We start from the raw sequence: 18,325 nt of genomic DNA on the forward strand, positions 1-18,325 counted from the left end.
GACCCTATAAGATAATTTTTGCAAATTAGATATTATTTTAATCCTAACTTCGCATTATATGTAGATTGGTTATATTTCCTTGAGTACATTCATCTAAGAAACGCATTTGATTTGAAATTCAAAGCTTTCATAGCTTTTAAAAGACTAATAACGAAATCATAATCAAACCGTAAGCGTGTCATTATCTGAAAGATTTTCTTGGTTCTCCGCTGACTCAGCAACTGCGATTAATTCTTTGGAAAGGTAGCCATTTGTCCATTTCAGTTTCCCAACATTTCGTCATGAATCGTCTTTTGCAAGAACACTTATCAGAACTCTGGTTCCAACGGTAGATCGCCAATGGAAATAATAGTCGCAGTTCTGTACAGAAGTGTGGAAGTGCAGGCTGTTACATAAGAAAACGTGAGTCGAGTCGCGCTGCTCGGTTCAGTTAGAATTCTTTTGCTAATACACGAGCAAACATTGTAAACTGCCTCGGTGTTTGTCATTCATTCTCGTTCGGTGCGATCCGATCTCTCGGCGGCAAACAAACCCCAAACTCAGTGCCCAAACGCAAACCAAAACCGAACCTAAGCCCAAAAGAAACTTATATCGCTATCACCGGGGAGCTGAGAAAACCGACTGAAAATCGGCTCACACGAATCGAAAAGGTTTATTTTATTCTCCGTTGCGTTCTTGGTTCTTAACTCGGGTTCTCTTTTTCAGCGCTACGTATCTCACAGATACATTTGTCAAGCGAGCGAGCGCGTGTCGGCTGTTTTATTTTTCTTCTTTATCAACGCCAAGTTTTGCATATGATATTGAAATATTTATTTTGAGAACATTTTATTTATACCGTCAATGAAAATCCTCACCTATTTTTACCTAATAACTCTCTTACATGCGAGAGAAGCGAGCTCTTAGAACATTTTGCGACGTATTTTGGTTTGATTTAATTAGTTTATTGTTGCTAGACTTGGTGTTTTTGAGTTTAGCTATTAACTGGCTGTCGGCAATTTGGTGTTTTTGTTTTGTTTTTTTTTTTTTTTTAGACTGGTTAAACCAGTTTTCCTGTTTGGCGGCTCTACTCAAAATTAGAAAAAGAACTGAAAACACCTCAAACATGCCACATTATTTCATAGTTTTAGATTCGTTCGCTGTGTTTCTTTTGGTTTTTTGTATTTGATTTTTGGGCGCCCTTCAACCTAATCTTCGCCGCTCATAATTCAATAAAAAAAAAGGAAGAAACTAACTAAAATTGCTGCGCTTAGGCTTATCGCCGATGCCCCCACCGCTCACAAAAACCAGCAAAGAACCCCCCACACACACACAGATAGAAACACTGGCAGTAAAGCGGCGATTAGATAATGGCATTTTAAACGATGTCTCTACTGTACAGTAGTGTCGCGAAACACACACGAGCAGTGACCAACCAACAATGGAAATGGACTTTGTTTTGAAAACTGAAAACGGCTGATAAGACAGCCCAATGCCCACAGAGACAGCCAAACTGCGAGAATCGGAGAAACCGAGAGAGAAATGGGCAATCAGTAGTGCGGACGAAAAAACCTAGACAGAAGTTTGACCAATTCTAATAGACTACGGAGAGGAAATAGATTTTTTTGACATGGTGTGGTTGGGCAAATGCAATCTTGATTACCTTCAAATGGATTGTTGTAATTTGAAACCTGCCAAATAATCATCGACTAATTTATTTGTGGTCAAATTATAGAGATTAGAGAGCGGGCAGGAATAAGGTTAAGTCTTAATTGGGATCAGTTTTGAATGTGCTTTATTTTATGTTGAACCTATCAAAATTTAAAGAAATTAATAAAAATTAATGCAAATCTTAAACAAAAACATATATTTTCTACAATGTATTATTATTTTTAGTGCTCTTTATATCTCAAAACAGTAATTACTGGACATAACTATCATATCCTGGAATATCTCAAATTTTCGGACTTTTTTTTCTGTGGGAAAAAGTCGCACGTTTTTTGGACATACTTGTGTTTTCCTCGCGCCAAAGTTCCTGTGAAGCGTAAATGAATTTGTCCCTTTGATGTTTTCCATGTTAATTGGGAAATTAAGCTTGACCATTCGTTCGCTTCACTCGAAATCTTCGTCGTGAATATAAGACATTTTTTTGTTCAACTTCTTTTTTATTCTTTTTGTATCTGTTTTTTGTTGTTTTGTATGTGCTGCACATGATTCTTGTTGGCCGGGACTACGTTTATAATTACGTTAACTTCAATTACTGCTTACGTACAATATCAGACCAATTTTTGTTTCTTTCCAGGTAAAACTGGTTTCTGAATGCCTTATTTTGTCCGTATTTTTTTTGTAATTTTTTTCTGTATCTGACCGTACCGCTGCACGAGTTTTGCTATAATTTTAATTTCTTTTTGAAGTTGTGCGCAAATGTGCTGAAGATCTCTTAACTGCTATTTAAATAATAGTTAAGAAATTGTTGCCATCTTGAAATTTTTCTGTTTTAAACTCATTACAGTTGTGTACGCATGGAACAAAAATGTATTTGGTAATACAATTTAAGTTTAAAATAACTACTCAATAAAACTAACAAAATAAGGCGTGATAATAGTTCAATCTCAAGAAATCACAATCAAACGAAAGATTAACAATTTTCTCATGCAAAACCTAACAACAAATACACTTTAAATTGTATATGATTTTCGATTGGAATTCACAAAAGTCTTTGGCAGTTTTCTTAGCATGTTAGTGCGATTGACATTGTTGGATATTTTGATATGTGGTTCTCTATTTCCTCCACACATCCACTTATCCACATTGTTGGGTTTTTTTTTTGATTTTGTCAGCGCTTTTTTGTGTGCCTTATTTTGATTTGTTTGTTGTGTTGCTTTGCGGACTGCTCCTCTTTGGGGCGTTTGCCGCATTTGAATTTCATTTTTAGATTTCAATTTATTTTCGGCGTAGTTTATGCCAATTTGGTTTTTGGGTGCGATTTCTTTAATATTATGTATGCCATATATTGTTCTCCGCTTCTCAGTGTGTTGGTATTTGCGTATCTGTGTGTGAGTGCTTCTTCAAGCGAATTTGTTGAATTGATACTCATTTTTCTGTGCACCGTCGCTGGCCCCTGTAGTTGTTGTATAATAGGTTAACCGGCGAACGCAAACAACAAAAAAATTAAATAAAATAAGCCCCATTAAATTGCAGTTTATTGAGCCATACTGTACTTGACCGAAAGAAACGTGTGATCATTATGGTCTCTATCTGAGTTTTCTTTTCTTGTCATGTGCTTGGTTGGCTTAGTCACAGTCGAAATGAAATACAGCGAAATACCGCTCTGCGGTTCCTTTTTTTTTAAAAGCATATTAACTAATTGACGTCTGTGTTTATCTATAGGCAAAAAAGAAACGAGCTTCCTCGACCCACAAATATTTGACGGACTGACATTTGGGACAACAAATGTTTCAACTCATTTCGGGTATCCAACCATTCATTGAGGTCTGCACTCTTTTTCCCAACCAGATCGCGCATCACTTGCTCGAGACCAACTATAATTATCTTAATTAAAAATCTAAAGTCAAAGTTGGCCCAGTAGTCGAAAGTCGGAGTCAGAGTAACCCAGCCGGCGATTAGCTCATCTGGTTTTCTGGCGAATTGAGCAATCAACGTCGTTTAAATGGCATGGAAAAGCTTGAGACAATCTCGGATTTTAGTCGAGAAAGAGCTCCTTGGTCCCCCCGGAAGCCCCTCTGACCACTCGTTACTTGCACATTGCTCTGTTGAAATTTGAATATACGAAATAAATAATTTTCAGCTGGCTTTTTTGGCCGAAATAATGTTGATGTCATAGGTTCGTTGGCTGGGCGTAAAAAATCGTTGGTAGGCATTCAGTTCGAACCTGCGTGTGTGTTGTGTTTTGTGTTGTGTATGTGTGTGCGGCTAATGCAAGCATCCAAAAGACGAAAAAAAAACAACAACATTTGAAAACGACTCAGGAATGCCCATTATATATGCCAAATATTTGTTTTGTCAAAGTATTTTTCTGGTTTGTTTTATGGGTATTAGTTGATTTCGGAGTGATTGAATGGGCCAACAGGAAGGAGGGTAGTGGGAAGTACAAAAAGTGGTGCCTATAAACTATAGCTTCGACTGATTAGGAAGTATGAGTCACGGATTCGAAAGCATATACCGAAACGGGGTCCCTTGTAAGCCAAGATAACTGCGCATTAGTTTGAAGAGTTTGCTAACTTTTAAGTAACAACAATGCCAGAAGAGCTTAAGCTATAGCTATAAGATATCGTGATTTTGTAAAAAGTCCATTAAATATAAATTTATTTATCGATATTCAAATTTGGATTCCCCAATATATATATTTGTAAGCTTAAATTGCCGAAGACAAGATATGAGTCATGCTTTTTATTTCTAAGGGTTCGAGTTCCGGTTTTAACTGCATTGGAATAGGAAGATAGGAAGCCCCCGAAAAGAGTACATTTAACTTCTCACCCATCAGCCTACCTACCTGTTGCCTAACCCCCAATCGAAAATCCACACACATAGCAATTTTGGGTTGCTTGGCCAAAGGCTTTGAACCAAAACTCTATTATTACCAACACAAAAAGAAACCGAAACCGAAACCAAAAAGATGCCATAAAGCGTGAAAACAAGAGCGGCGTTTGACCATCGGAGCGACCACCTTTTGCCCAGATACTCTCGCACACTCGCAGATACTTTGGGAACCTGGGGATCTAGAATAATTATTATGTGCGGTTAGCCCATGCTCGCGGTCTCCAGAGAGCCAAAGAGCGAGAGCGAACGAGCTCCAAGACTTTACCTAACGCGTTATAACGCTCGCTTCTCAAAGCCCCCTACGTGTGTGTGTGTGTGTGTGTGAAATGTAGGGGAAACGCCAGCGAGCCTGTGTGTGTGAGTGTTTATAAAGTTGATTGCACTCGATTTTTAGATAAAGCTTTTCAAGGTCATCAACGAAAAAACGACGAAACGTACCAAAAAAAAAAAGGCAGTACCATCCGAAAAAACGCAGGAGATTCTTCCCGCAGAATGAAGATTCTTGATCCTTCGTCTCTTTCGCTCACAGCTAGGATGGCTTTTAATTGAAAACTATGGGCTGCTCTCTTCAATGCGACACATCTCACCAAGTTATACAAATATATAAATCAAAACAAGATTTATGTCTGCGCTGCGCCGCTGTGTATTCAAATCTGACAGTCGAAAAAAAAAATGAAAATAATGCCGAGGAAGCCCCACTACACACACACAATAATTTGAATCCCGAGACAATGAGAGACGCCGGGTTTCGGTTCTCCAGTTCTCCAGATCTGCAGCCTCTTTACAAATTATTAGACGACGACTCGTTTGCTGGCTCCTCGTCTTGTTTTTGCCTCTTTTTGGCATATGCGAAAATAAAAACACACATTTTCGGAATGATTTTTTGATTGTGATGGGTTTGCAGCTGTTGGAAGTGAGCCGGTTTGTCTTTTCCTCTCCTTGGCATCGAATTATTTTCGGTTGTGGCACAAGGAACCTGAAGAGCTGGGTTTTATTGGTATCCTGTAAGTTGAGAGCAGTTCTTCAAGTGTTGTATATGGATTTTTGAAACATTTCTCTCTAGACGTGTTATAGTTTTTGGAGTCATTACACATTTATATTGCAAAAATGTGCTTATTTATAGATAGTTATTTATAGATATCTCTTTTTAAGCATAAATGACTGAAATTTAGTTTATTTATGTTTCGGCAACTAACGATTACTCATAAGCTTCAGCTCACTTTAGCTGAAGTAAGGTTGTGAAATACCAAGAATCATGTTTTCTGCAGACAAATCAGTTTTACACATGACTTGAGTTCAATTTATTGATTTTGACGAGTGTCCATGTAATGGCGCCTCAAAGTATGCAATTAATGGTGCGTATTTTATTCTATTTCGCGTCATTTCATTTCGATATAATCGGAATACAGGACGTTGTATACGCCCTACTAATCCGCTTTGAGCACTGAGACTGAGATGTGTAATTAAATTCAGCAATGTCCAGAAATAGAACAATAAAGGTAGGGCAGCACAACACCTGTTTGATTGAGTGGTAGCTCGATTCATTTATTTACTTTTTCTTCTGGCCCACGATTTCAATCAAATTTTGGCCTGGAATTCCGCGTGCCAAAGTGATATTCAATTAAAAATGTATAACGCGCAATAAGCACTGAAAAAAGTGACTATCAAATTGTAAATACCTCGCAGATGAAACTTGCAAACTTTATTATTAAAACCAGACTTTACTCATTGAGTTTTAAAACATGCACATTTAAAAACGCTTTAACCCATTTATTTTTGGTAAATAGTGTTTTTTTTTTTCGCTTATTTGCATACAACTATGCCTTACAAAAAATATAGAGCAGATCGCCAAGCGAAAAGTATCTGTGCGCGAATAAATATTTCTGTGCGTCATCGCGCAACTGAAGTAGAAAAAGAATTTGTTACTTTTTATTTTGATGACCATCCAACGTTTTTGAGAACTGGCGACGTGGTTCAGTTTAAGTCGAGTGCTCCATAAAATAAGTCCACACTTATGCAGCCATTGCGAATGGATTCGGATTCGTTTGTGTGCATATATATCTTGAATATGTACATAGTATATATAGTATATATACATATAAAGCATTCGCATTATGCAGAAAGAAACTGGCTAGAATCGAAAACAGTTTGGGCATGGAATTTTCTGCGCCATTTCGGGCACAAAACTAATTTGCATCCAAGTGTAAACAATGTGAAGATATATACGAATATGAAGAGATATATATATAGACCGCAATTCGATTGCCTGATTAGTATCACAATATTGGCAATCTGAAATTTCCTCCGATATATTTTCATATTTTCTCACTGACCTGAGCTTTCCGCTTTAGTTGTTGTGAAATTGATTGTATCTTTAATAGAGACATCTGCAGTCTATAAACAAATGCCTACTTAGCTGCTCTTTGTGGTGGACCTGTCTGTTATTTATTTAGCTTTTATGTAAATTTTATTCGATTGCTGAGTATTTTTTTTTTTGTGTTTCTTGCTTACTTCATAAATTTACTTTTTGTTTGGTGTCCCATCTTGACGTTTAGTTGGAGATGGCTCTTTTATCGAGGGCTTGCTGTTTTTGTGTGTTACTTGCTTGAAAAGTGAGTTATTTACGTTTTCAAAGAATGGCAATGGTTAAATGATGTCAGACCCGTGTAATTTATGGTGAATGTATTCCTAATTTTAGTGAGAAATATGGAAATATAGGACTGTGATTTCTGTGAAATAATTTGTCCAACATATTTACATTTAATCGTGTTTTATTGCTGTATATGCATTATAATTATCTCTGTTTCCTACCAACTCTAAAACTTCTGGGTCATTTCCTGTAAAATGGTCGCTTGACTTACCTTCTAAATGTTTCCCAAACTAATTAAGTTTTATGACTACAAGTTAGCTGGCTTTAACAACGTTTCCTGATCCTTTACGACATTATTGTTTATGGCAATTTACACACTCATACGTCGGGAAACATACTTTAATGGCGAACTAATAAAAATTTCCCGCAATGTTTACTGAGGGAAAACCTATAAAAATGTCGCTGACAAATGAAGATTTCAAGCGTATTCAGGACAGGGAAAATGCTTGACACCTAGAGATAAGTAGGAAAACTGTGTGCCTACTAAAAGGAAAAACAAAAATGAGAAAAACGTGCATATGTATAAATATCAACACTTCGGTTTTGCTTCAATTTTCAATTTTAACGACCGAGACTAATTTTTAAACCAGCAGCTAATGTCAACACAATCGTTGACATTTTGTCAGTGAGAGCAACTAGCCAATTTGAAAAAAAGAAAAACATTTCAATTGGCAAGCCAGCGAAACAGGAAGCAAAGTGCCCAAAAGGAAAATGAGTAATGGAAAATTAGCAGACAGCTCCTAGGTGAATCGCAATCCCGCGCTCCCTCCTCTCGTTTGATTTGATTAATTACACAAATTTGACATTAACACGTTTCGGGGCACAAATGAAGCAGAAGGCAGCGATATAAACAGCAGCCTCGCAAAAGAACAAAAAACTCTTGTCCAGATTCTCTGGACCAAGTGATTAATGAAATGATTGAAAACAAAACGCACAGCAGTAGAATCTCGCTCCGTTTTGTTCTTTCCTTCTTTTTTTATTATCTCTGGACTTGGACCGAACCGAAAATCTGACCACCAAGGAACTGAAACGCTTCCGGGCATTTGTTCTTGAGTAGTTTCGATGATGCTTTTCGTCTTTGCGTATCCAAATTTCTCTTGGGAAGACGGATGACAAAGGGAATAGAGAACCTAAGTTTCATTTGGTTAATTGATCATTTAAAGCCACTTTAGTAAAACATAAGCATGATTACCTAACTGGATTTTCAATGGTTTTTATATATAGTTTTGTACGGGTTTGATGTTTCATACTCTAAATAAGAACACGAAAAGATACATATGTATCTATAATATTTTTTGTATTTCGATTAGTTTAAAGAGCATGCCCAAATTCGTCAAAGTTCTTGAAATATTATTCTTGTCGGATTTTCTGTTCTGTCCGTTGGATGGTTAATGATTCTTGTAGCTATTTGGCTTGCATGCTAATAAGCAGTTTAGGCCCGAACGAAATATATGAAAATTAATGCTTCGGTTTTGCCTAATATACGACCTAATGTTCCACACCGAGTCGAGGGGAATTTTCGTGGCTTTAACCGTATTGATTTATGCCAACATTGTTGCTGTTGGATGGGTTAACCTAAATTGATCAGTTCGGTGGTGGCGGGTAATTCCCACATTTGTGTTTGCCTAACTTGAACGCACATTTGGCCAAGTGCTGAGGATAATCTCGAGCTACATTTGTATTTGGTGTCTTTCCGTCGATCGTCGAAATAATACCCAAGTGTATATGTTTTCTTTCGTCTTGCTGGCTTATCAGTGGCATTTAAACAGCTGCGCGGTGTCCCCTGGCAACTATGGAAAACGCTTAAAAACGGACTTCAAATGGTTCATTTTGCGGCTAATACATTCCAGGCACGTAAACCCGAGCATACGGATTTTGGCCACTTGTTGAAATGACTCCACGGGCGGGTGTAACAGTACTGCTAGTCGAAGCTCTCTCCCTGCGATATGCAAAGCATGTTTCTGCGATTCAGATAGTTTCGGTTCGGTTTTATGTGGCCAGCCCCTATGGAACCTCCTCATTACTTCACGGCCCACAGCATTTGATAGCGGCACATTACATGGCAACATATACATATGTACATAAGTGGCTTCTTGTGCAATTCTCCCCACGCGGAAGCACTTTCCCAAAATTGATAAACTTCATACCACCCCAAACTACATTTGAAGTTTGTTTTAGGGCTGTTGTTATAAGCCCAATTCACAAATAACTGATGAAAAATGTTTTTTCGGGATGAGATCTTTAGTTAATCTCTACTTAAAACGCATAACTTTCTAATTTCCAACGATTCTAGTTATCCCAAAACAAGTAGATATGAAAATGGCATAGGTAGGCATCATATGATCTCTGTTGATCTTAACTTGATCCGAATCTTTTCGTATATGCCTATATTTCATTTGCCTTGACTGCCTATCGTGTGTTGATTTTATTTTCGTAAATTTCTCTATTTACTTAACTTTATTAATGTGTCATTGTTATTTTTGCTTTTAGCTTTACTTTTTTTTTTTTTTTGCTGTACTTGTATTCCTTATTTGGGCCACACATTTTTGTACGTCGTCTTGCGTACGCGACAATAAAATAATTTTTACGCCGAATTTTTCTTTTTTTACTGTTTGTGTGCACAGCCACGAGCTCGGCAAAAAAAAGAAAAAAAAACGTATAATCAGTTTATGTATTTTAAAACTGACCTCATTATGGAGAAAAATTGTTTTTGCACACACAGCGTGGAAGGAAATGGCACTTTATAGAAGTTTTGGATAGCCCAAAACCAGAATGCCTGACACACAAACGACCGAGTACAGTAATGTTAATAGTTATTCAGGACGATAAGCTAACAAAACAATTTGTTTTTGCGCGTTTCTCGTTTTATGCTCATGGTATTTTTGCTCCTTAAAGCCCAGGAGAAACCAAAGACTCAATTAATCAAGTGCTGAAAATCTGTTTATCTTTTAGCTGCAGAGTTCATAACTTACGCACGATTTACGGTACAAGTCTTTTCCGTTTGTACTTATATAAATAAATTTAATTTTCGTTTATTTATTTGTTTGTTCTGGTATCGGAAACGTTTGAAAAAAGTGTCACGTAATATTTGTGAAGTGAGTTGCAGGGAAAGAAGGAATTTTTGTGGTGTTAGGAGAAGGGGAGAGTCATAAGTTAATCAATTATAATAAATTAAGAAACTGAATTATTGCACAATTGTTTTTTGAGTTTGAATGATAAATGCGTGACAGGAAATGTGGAAAAGTGTTTTTATTAGTGATGGAGTTGAAACTTTAATTTCATCTTGATTTAGCTACCTTTTGGAAATTGCGAATTATCTCATCTCCATCGACTTTTGCCCCAACTTTTGGCACTCACTGTAATTTTAATTTAATTTAATTCTAAGCACGTCTGGGAAAAAAATATAACCAACAACTGTAATTACGTTTTTGCAAAATGCGAAGCAGAGAAGAAAAAATGCTGAAAGAGACGAAGAAAAATTGGCAAGAACGAAGAAGCGAGGAGAATTCTTTTGAAATCTTTCCTTCCTTTTTTTTTGCCACGAGTTGGAGTCTTTCTTGGCCAAAACCCCGCCCACAACCACCCCCTCGCAGCTACAGCGTCATCTTGGCGGTTTTCTAAACGGTGATTTAGCCATTATGTTAACGGTAAAATGTGCAGAATCTCCTGGCCATGCGAAATGGAGTTTCTTGTCTTCTCTTCTCGCGATGTGGCTAAAAAAGAAACCGGTCTTCAGGTAAAGGGGCCTTTGGGCCGTTGGGGCTTTGGGCCTTTGTCGTCGTTTGCTTTGTGCAACTGATTCGCTTCTTTCGTGTGCGCGAGTGTGTATGTTGCATAACCGCGTATTAAGTTGCCTCGTTGTCATCGCCATCGTCTTGGCCAAGTTATCGCGTCTCTGGGCTTCTGTTGTCACATTGTTGGAGCGCTTAGCACGGTTCTAAGCTGGTTTTCCAAGGCGAGGCGGCGGCTAATTTGCTACGCTGCACTCAATCACTTACACATTTCCACCGACAGTTGCGGAAATACAAATAAATATACTGTTTACTTACAAAAATTTAAAGGCTATAAATAAAAATGTGGAAAGAAGGAAAAAAGAAGGAACGCCAGGGAAGGAAATGAAGATAAGTGAGCCAAAAGGAACATTTACCATTATCACAAATTCATTATTGCTTGTTTACATTTCGCTCTCGCTCGCTCTCCACAGTTGTGTCCTTGTCTGCGCTGATAAAAATAAAGTCCAGTCCACAAACAGAAAGAATTTCAACGCGACGCGTCGACAATAAAGTAAACAAACTGAAATTGTTTTCCTTCGTCATATTTTCCTTTCTCTTGTCGCGTCTGCGACTTGTTGAAACTATTTCAAGCGCAGAAATCAACTTAAGCCGCAGCTCCCCAGCTCATCAATAACATGGCAACATCTCTGGCGTTCAATTAACATGCTTTTGTGAAAATTTATTGAATCCCTTCTTTAATGAAGTGCCGAATGTCCGAAGGCTGTTACTTCCCTTCCAGCCAAACGTGTTCATCGATTGGAAACACGGTTTATGGCAGTTTAGTTGGGTGCTGATAAACCTAGATTCAGAATCTTTAGAATTACACTTTCTTGTGTAATTGAATTTTCTAAATAGCTGCTGTTTTGTACTATTCTACTGCCCAAGTAATGAAAATTCCCAACAAAAACATGACGAAGGCAAGGATATTGCTTCCTTGTTTTAATCAATCAAACGGCAAGCGGACTGGAAGATGTGATATCAGAAATGCTGTAAGTTGTTTTTGCGCTCGCAGTCGTCACTTGACGAAGTGATATCAGAAATGCTGTAAGTTGTTTTTGCGCTCGCAGTCGTCACTTGACGTATCTAGCAGATACATGTGTATCTATGCATCTGCTAGGCTCGCACAAAGCAACAATTATAAACAATGACAAGAGCAGCAAAGCCAGCAGCAACAACAATGAAATGCATTATTATTATCAGCAAAAATACATGACAAAAGAATGGGCAGGCGAGAGGGATTTTGATGGAGATATATGTACTCGTATAGGGAGAGAATAAGACGGGAAGATTATGCTGCTGCTGCTGGCTTTTGTGCCACGCGTACAGGAAATTATATAAACAAGTTTCTGGAGCCCGAAAGGGGCAACGGCGACGGGGGAAAAAACAATGAGAAAAACGCAATGCAGTCGCAGTTGCTGCAGTTTTATCCACCTAAGTGTGTGCGTGTGTGTGTATGCGTGTTTTACATACATATACATATACATCAACACATGCATATGCATGTACTTCGTATGGCAACAGAAAATGTTGTTGATGTTTAAAAAGCAAATACAATAAAGCATTCTCCTCATGCCACGAACACTTGCATACATGCATAAGTATTTCCCGGCCGAGAATGCTACATGCGTGTGGAAAACTCTTTTGGGTGGTGGCTGGCGAGTTGAGTATACGACACGTTGGCCAAGTGAAGAATACGAACACAATAACAAAATAGCCGAGCAGAGAGCAGAGAGAGGCAACAACTGAAAAATGAAACTTTAATTTGCGCAGAGTCTGCAGATTATATATCAGCTCATGGGCTTATAGCAAATAATTCTGTTTGTTTACAAGAAGCTTACGAAAAGAGTTCGCCAGGGGTAAATCGGATTTTGTCAAAGGATTAGATAGATAGTTATATAAAATGTCTAAAAAAAATACATTTGAACATTGTTAGTAACAGTTACAGTACAAAAGTAATGAGATATATTTTTGGTTTATCTGTTTTTTAATATTGAACATATAATAGATACTTGTTATAACTGAAGAACGAATTTCGTTGTCTTCAGCCCCTCATTTAGGCTTAAACCGTAACCCTTGCTGGCCGAAAAAAGCTTGGGGGAAATGGTGAAGACAGGGAACTTACACTTTGCCCTCGGCAACACAAAAGGGGCCTCAGTACCTCCCTCGTTTTTTTGTAGCCCCATTTTCCCTACACCTTGCACAGACACACACTTGGCGCCTTTTACTCATTTCATGTCTTGGGTTTTGCTAGGGTTTTCTTCACTTTTTTTTGGGGGTTTTCATCATCAGGCGGAGGGAGGGTGATGATGATGATGACGATGATGGAGATGGAGAAAGGGGGCTCGGCTCGGCTTGGCCCTAAGTGTTTCTTGTAACTTGAGTCTTCAAGTGGCCAGCTGGCATTTGCTTTTGCCAGTTTTTCTTGTTTTCTCGGGGTCCCCCCTTTTCTCTCTGTGTGTGTGTTTCTTTCAAGTGCGGCAACTTATGTCAAGTCCAGCGTTTTGTTTGAAATAATACTATAAAATGCCCGAACAAAGCTAGATGTACAAAAAATGTTAATAAAATTATCTTTTATTTTCCCCTCCCTCTTTTTGCAGTGTTTTATTTACGTTTCGTGCGCGAATTTTATGTGTGTAGACATCAAATAAACGAAGGCAAAACAAATTAGCAGCATCATCAACAGCGGCACCAGGAACAACAATAACCACTGCAACAACAACGAAGGGCACATCTAACGCTGCGGCTAACAGATGAGCCCCAACAACAGATGTCAATTGCTGCAGCCGAAAATGCAGGGTAAGTTTGGATGGAGGGGATACGTATGTATCTGCATGGGGATCCCAATCCCGGAGGGTTCGAACTTGTGCCTTATGGCTAATGAGGTAAATTGGATGAAACAGAGACGGTCGAATGTGGAAAGATCTAAGAGAGCTTTATTATAAAGGGAAATCTTTAAGGAGGAATCTTCTCTTACTTTAAATTAATTTAATAATTGAAATTAAATATTCTAATTGTTTAAGACACATTTCCCCAAAGTTTCTTGTATTTTTGAAGACCCTCAAATGTTTAGTATTTGCAGACATGGCTGCTGCCATCCAGGTTTCAGTGCGCAAAGTGAAAAAAACAGCCATCATTTATCACAGAGGCGATAGCTTCTTATGTGCCCTGCCCCCCCTTCGGTCTGTCTGGGCTAGACATTTAATCTAAAGTGCTATAACTGGGGTCCTAACACTCATGTGCCAGTCATTAGGAGCTCATTGAATATTGCGACATCACGCCCCGACAAAATCATTAATTGCACGCTCCGGTCGGCGAATCTCTCGGATACAGATACAAATACAAAGATACAGATACAGAAACCAATATACCTCGAGGCATACCACCTAAAACTCGTGCTCTCCCCGAAGATTGCATTCTATCTCTAAGTGACCCCTATTTCCCCCGGTATTCCCCGTATTTCCTATAATATTCGGCGCATATTTCGGCATTTGATTTATGGCCTCCCAATTTGCTGGCTGCTTCGTCTTTGCACTTTTTTGTGATGTCTCCGCTTTCGTTTCTTTGCTTCATAATTTCTCGCGTTTTTTTGGTGGTATTTATTTTACTTTGGTAATTTGATTGAAATTGATTTTATTACTCTTTTTATTAGTTTAACTTGACTCGAGTTGTGTGTGAGTGGGAATTATGTGGCTGGATTTTTATGATTTTATTTTCGCCCTCAGCTCAAGTTTTACTGTCGTACGAACTTGTTTGGTTTTTGGATATCCGAAGTGGAATCTATGACAAGTGCCATTTGTGATTTCAAAAACAGTTGGGTCTGTAGAAAGGGCGCCTGGCAACCAAGGGTTAATAGTTGGTTTTATCGAAGCTTTGGGTTAAAATTCCAATGCAGTCCAATAAGTCTTGCGCTATCCACTGACTTTCCAGGTAACTTACCCATTTTTCACCCGCGGGTTTCCAACTTTTCCCTCCAATTAAATCCAAATCAAGAAGCACTCATGCAAATCATATTATATGCAACCGTTCATGCCCAATAACTAATTAAAATTTTTCCATATCTAAGTACAGTTACTCTTCATTTTGGGGAAACAATAATTGTAACACTAAACAGCTGGTAAAAAAAACAATTAAAATTATATTATTTAAAGCTTTGGCTTGCAATTAAAATGAGAAACGTGAATCGCTGTGGCTTCAGCTTGGTGTTTATGTTTTGTTGCCACTAATTGTCATTGAAAAATAAGTGAAAGTGAGCAATAAGAGTGTCGGTGCGGTGCTTTTTTATGTAGTCTAGTGTAGTCGCATCACTTGAGAGCTCAAAAAATGTACAGAAAAATGGGAAATCCATCAATGACTACGTTGCGATGAGCAATCGCCAAACATTTTTCTTTGCCAACCTGGTCTAAAATTAACTTTTTGCCTATTGTTTTAGTTTTTCTTTGCAATAATTCGTAGGCCTATACAATATATACTTTTTTTTTTGGTCTGTCAGTGCAGCAACCATGAAATGTGAAACAACTTTATTTCATTGTCAGTGGGTCTCTCACATCATGGCTCTCTGGAAAACCGGCTCAAAAACGCCTGAATATCAAAGAGAGAAAAACCAAAAATGATTACGCTTGTAAGCCGAAACTAGAAAATGAAAGTGAAAGTAGGCCAAACTCATCAGCATGCTCGATTCCCCGACTTTGACTCCGACTTGAGCTCATCGGGTCTCCGTGTCGGTAGGCCTATCTAATATCTCCGTGTACATGGACGTAGAAAACAATGCAATCACTCCACACCATTCCAATCCCTCTACTCCACTCCGCGCTCCAGTCCACAGTCCATATCCACATCACTCCACTCCGGTAACGGTGGCTTCGATGGTCGCTGGGGACTTGACTTTGCTTCACTTTCGTTTTCATCGCGTCGGCCTATGAAGAAAAGTGAAAATAATTTAGTGAAAATCGTTTCTTTCTGCGCCGCAGCGGGAAAGCGAGTTTGGGTTTTAAGAGCGCGCTGGTTATGAAATTGGTCTGCTATGGGGATTAGTTATAAAGGGATGTATGCATAACACATATTTGGATAATAATAACGATTTTTTGTTTTTATACCCGTTACTTGTGGAATAAAAGGGTAAAAAGGGTACTGAATTCACTAGCCGAGTCGATCTGTCCATATCCGTCCAACTGTCCGTATGTCCATCCATATGAATATCACGGAACAACAAAAGCTAGTCGAGACTTAGCATGCAGATTCCAAAGACATAAACTAAGCGCAAGTTGGTTTTCTGATGTTGCCACACCCACTGCAACGCCCACAAACCAACAAAATACCACTTGACCATCAATAATTGCCTAAGTGACCCCAGTTTTTCCACCATACCCAGTGATTAGGTCTACGCTCTAACCCGGCTTAATCCATCCTCTTTTCCAAAAGAGATCCCAAACTTTTCTCACAGCCCAAGTGAATTTGTTACTTTGTCCACTGGCCACAGAATAGGACTAACTACGTGCGACAGGCAAATAAATGGAGGGGACTCTACGATGGGCAAAAGGAAATGGCGGAGTGAGGACTGGACACACCATCTATAATTTACTTTTTAAGCGCCTGAAAACATACTTTTCCCATTTGGCAACAGCAATTTTCAGGGCAGCACAACAACAACAACGATGAGCCATAGTCCATAGCTGCCCACACACACAACCTTAACATGGGAAACGGCAATCGACACTTGGCTACGCCCGACAACAAAAATTAAATTCGTTTCCCCAACATCCGAAGACAGGCGCTCTCTCGGCGAGAAGAAATTATAAGCCGCTTACATAACAATCAATGCGACTAAGACTGCAGGCCCGCTTTTCCATATCTGCGGTGCTCCATGGGCAGCGGCGTCCTCGAAAAGGGGTTAGTTACATACCTTATACTCCACCAAAAAACATATATGGATCTTAAGTTAAAACATTCAGTACGAAATATTAAATAGTTGAGATCCTATTGGATCATATTGGGTAGACTGATTTCAACTTATAACCTAAACTTGCCTAATTTTAGCATCATTACGATGGTTCTTAAGCACAGTATCGATAAGTAAAACCCCCTATGGAGCACCTATGCGAACTACGCCCCTGTTTCGTAGGCCTCCAGTTGAGTGTGAGAATGTTCCGATGGTTTTTTGCTCGCCCTAATTGTGCTGGGCGTGGCAGGCAAATCAAATTTGTAAACAGATTTCGTTGCCACGGAAGGGGGCAATATATAAAGACCCTCACTGGGTTGTCTTGCTAAATTTTCCCTTGTTGGATGCAATCAGGCAACTGGCTTGAGGAAAATTCCTAACACACAAAAAGCGAAAATACCAAGAAAATGGGAGAGAGAGAGCGCTCGTCGTCTCGTTGACGCCTCATAGGAAACTTTTTTTATGACTTAAGCTTTGTTGTTGGCCAGATACTTTGTCATTCCGTAGCTGAAATTCTCTGGATCCCCCATAACCACTGGCTCCCCATCCCCAAACCCAAATGGCACCCACAAACTGTCCGTTCCATGAAAACCATTGGCGCAAAAAGAGAAAAAAAATTATCGCATTTTATTTTCATCCTTATCAGACGCATTTTCCCTCTGGCTCCACTGCCTTTGTGTCGCCTAACCAAAATTTATATGCAGACAGCGCGATATTGCAGTTTGCGTTCCTTTTTTCCCTGCTCGTACATTTTCCGCTGTGAGTTGGAAAAATAATTTTCGCTTCTGGTGATAGCATACATAGCTCTGTTCTTTATTTCTGCCTTTCTTCTTGGCAAATTGCTTTCAATTTCTTATAGTTTTTTCCAGAATGCGTGTGGTGAAACTAGACAAACACTAGGCTACAAAAAAACCATTGCAAATTGAGAAAAGTATGCTGCCAGTACTCCTTCTTAAATATTTTCTCAACATTTTTATGACTGTAGCTTTTTAATGCATATAGAAAATAAATTCGTTTGTGACTCATATAATTATACTGGCTTTGTTGTAAGCTTAATTTATTGGCTCTCAACGGACTCTATAACTTTTGACTTGTCTGAGCATAGCTTTGCTTGTAAAATTCTTCAAAACTAACAAATTTTATCACACACATTTTCCATGGTGTTGGCATCCAATTGATTGAAAAGTTACATCAGAAGGAGCTGAGCAGCCAGCCAAACAACATTTGATATACAATCCGTCTATGTCATTAGCCTAATATAAATATATTTATTTTTGGTGAGAAAAACCTACACAGCAGCGTCGAATGAAATCGAATCTTATATATATATTGCCTCCCATTTGAGAGGCGGTGAACTGCTTAGGGATACATGTCAAAATATCAATTACAAGCTGCTGGAAATTTGTTCATGCTGACAAGCAGAAAATTTGT

General features: G+C 38.6%; 1 protein-coding gene across 3 annotated transcripts in view; it reads left to right on the forward strand.

Annotated features, from left to right (window-relative positions):
- The window catches only part of LOC6611790 (neurogenic protein mastermind), a 63,223-nt gene that overhangs the window by 509 nt on the left and 44,389 nt on the right, over positions 1 to 18,325 (forward strand). For all 3 annotated transcript variants that reach the window (XM_002036277.2, XM_032727657.1, XM_032727656.1), the window contains exon 2: positions 13,557 to 13,755. In XM_002036277.2, the coding sequence (XP_002036313.1) occupies positions 13,727 to 13,755 (29 nt within the window). In that variant the 5' untranslated portion in view covers positions 13,557 to 13,726. The remainder of the gene's footprint in view (positions 1 to 13,556; positions 13,756 to 18,325) is intronic.

The sequence above is a fragment of the Drosophila sechellia genome, chromosome 2L (assembly GCF_004382195.2).
Source record: "Drosophila sechellia strain sech25 chromosome 2L, ASM438219v1, whole genome shotgun sequence".
Taxonomy (NCBI): domain Eukaryota; kingdom Metazoa; phylum Arthropoda; class Insecta; order Diptera; family Drosophilidae; genus Drosophila; species Drosophila sechellia.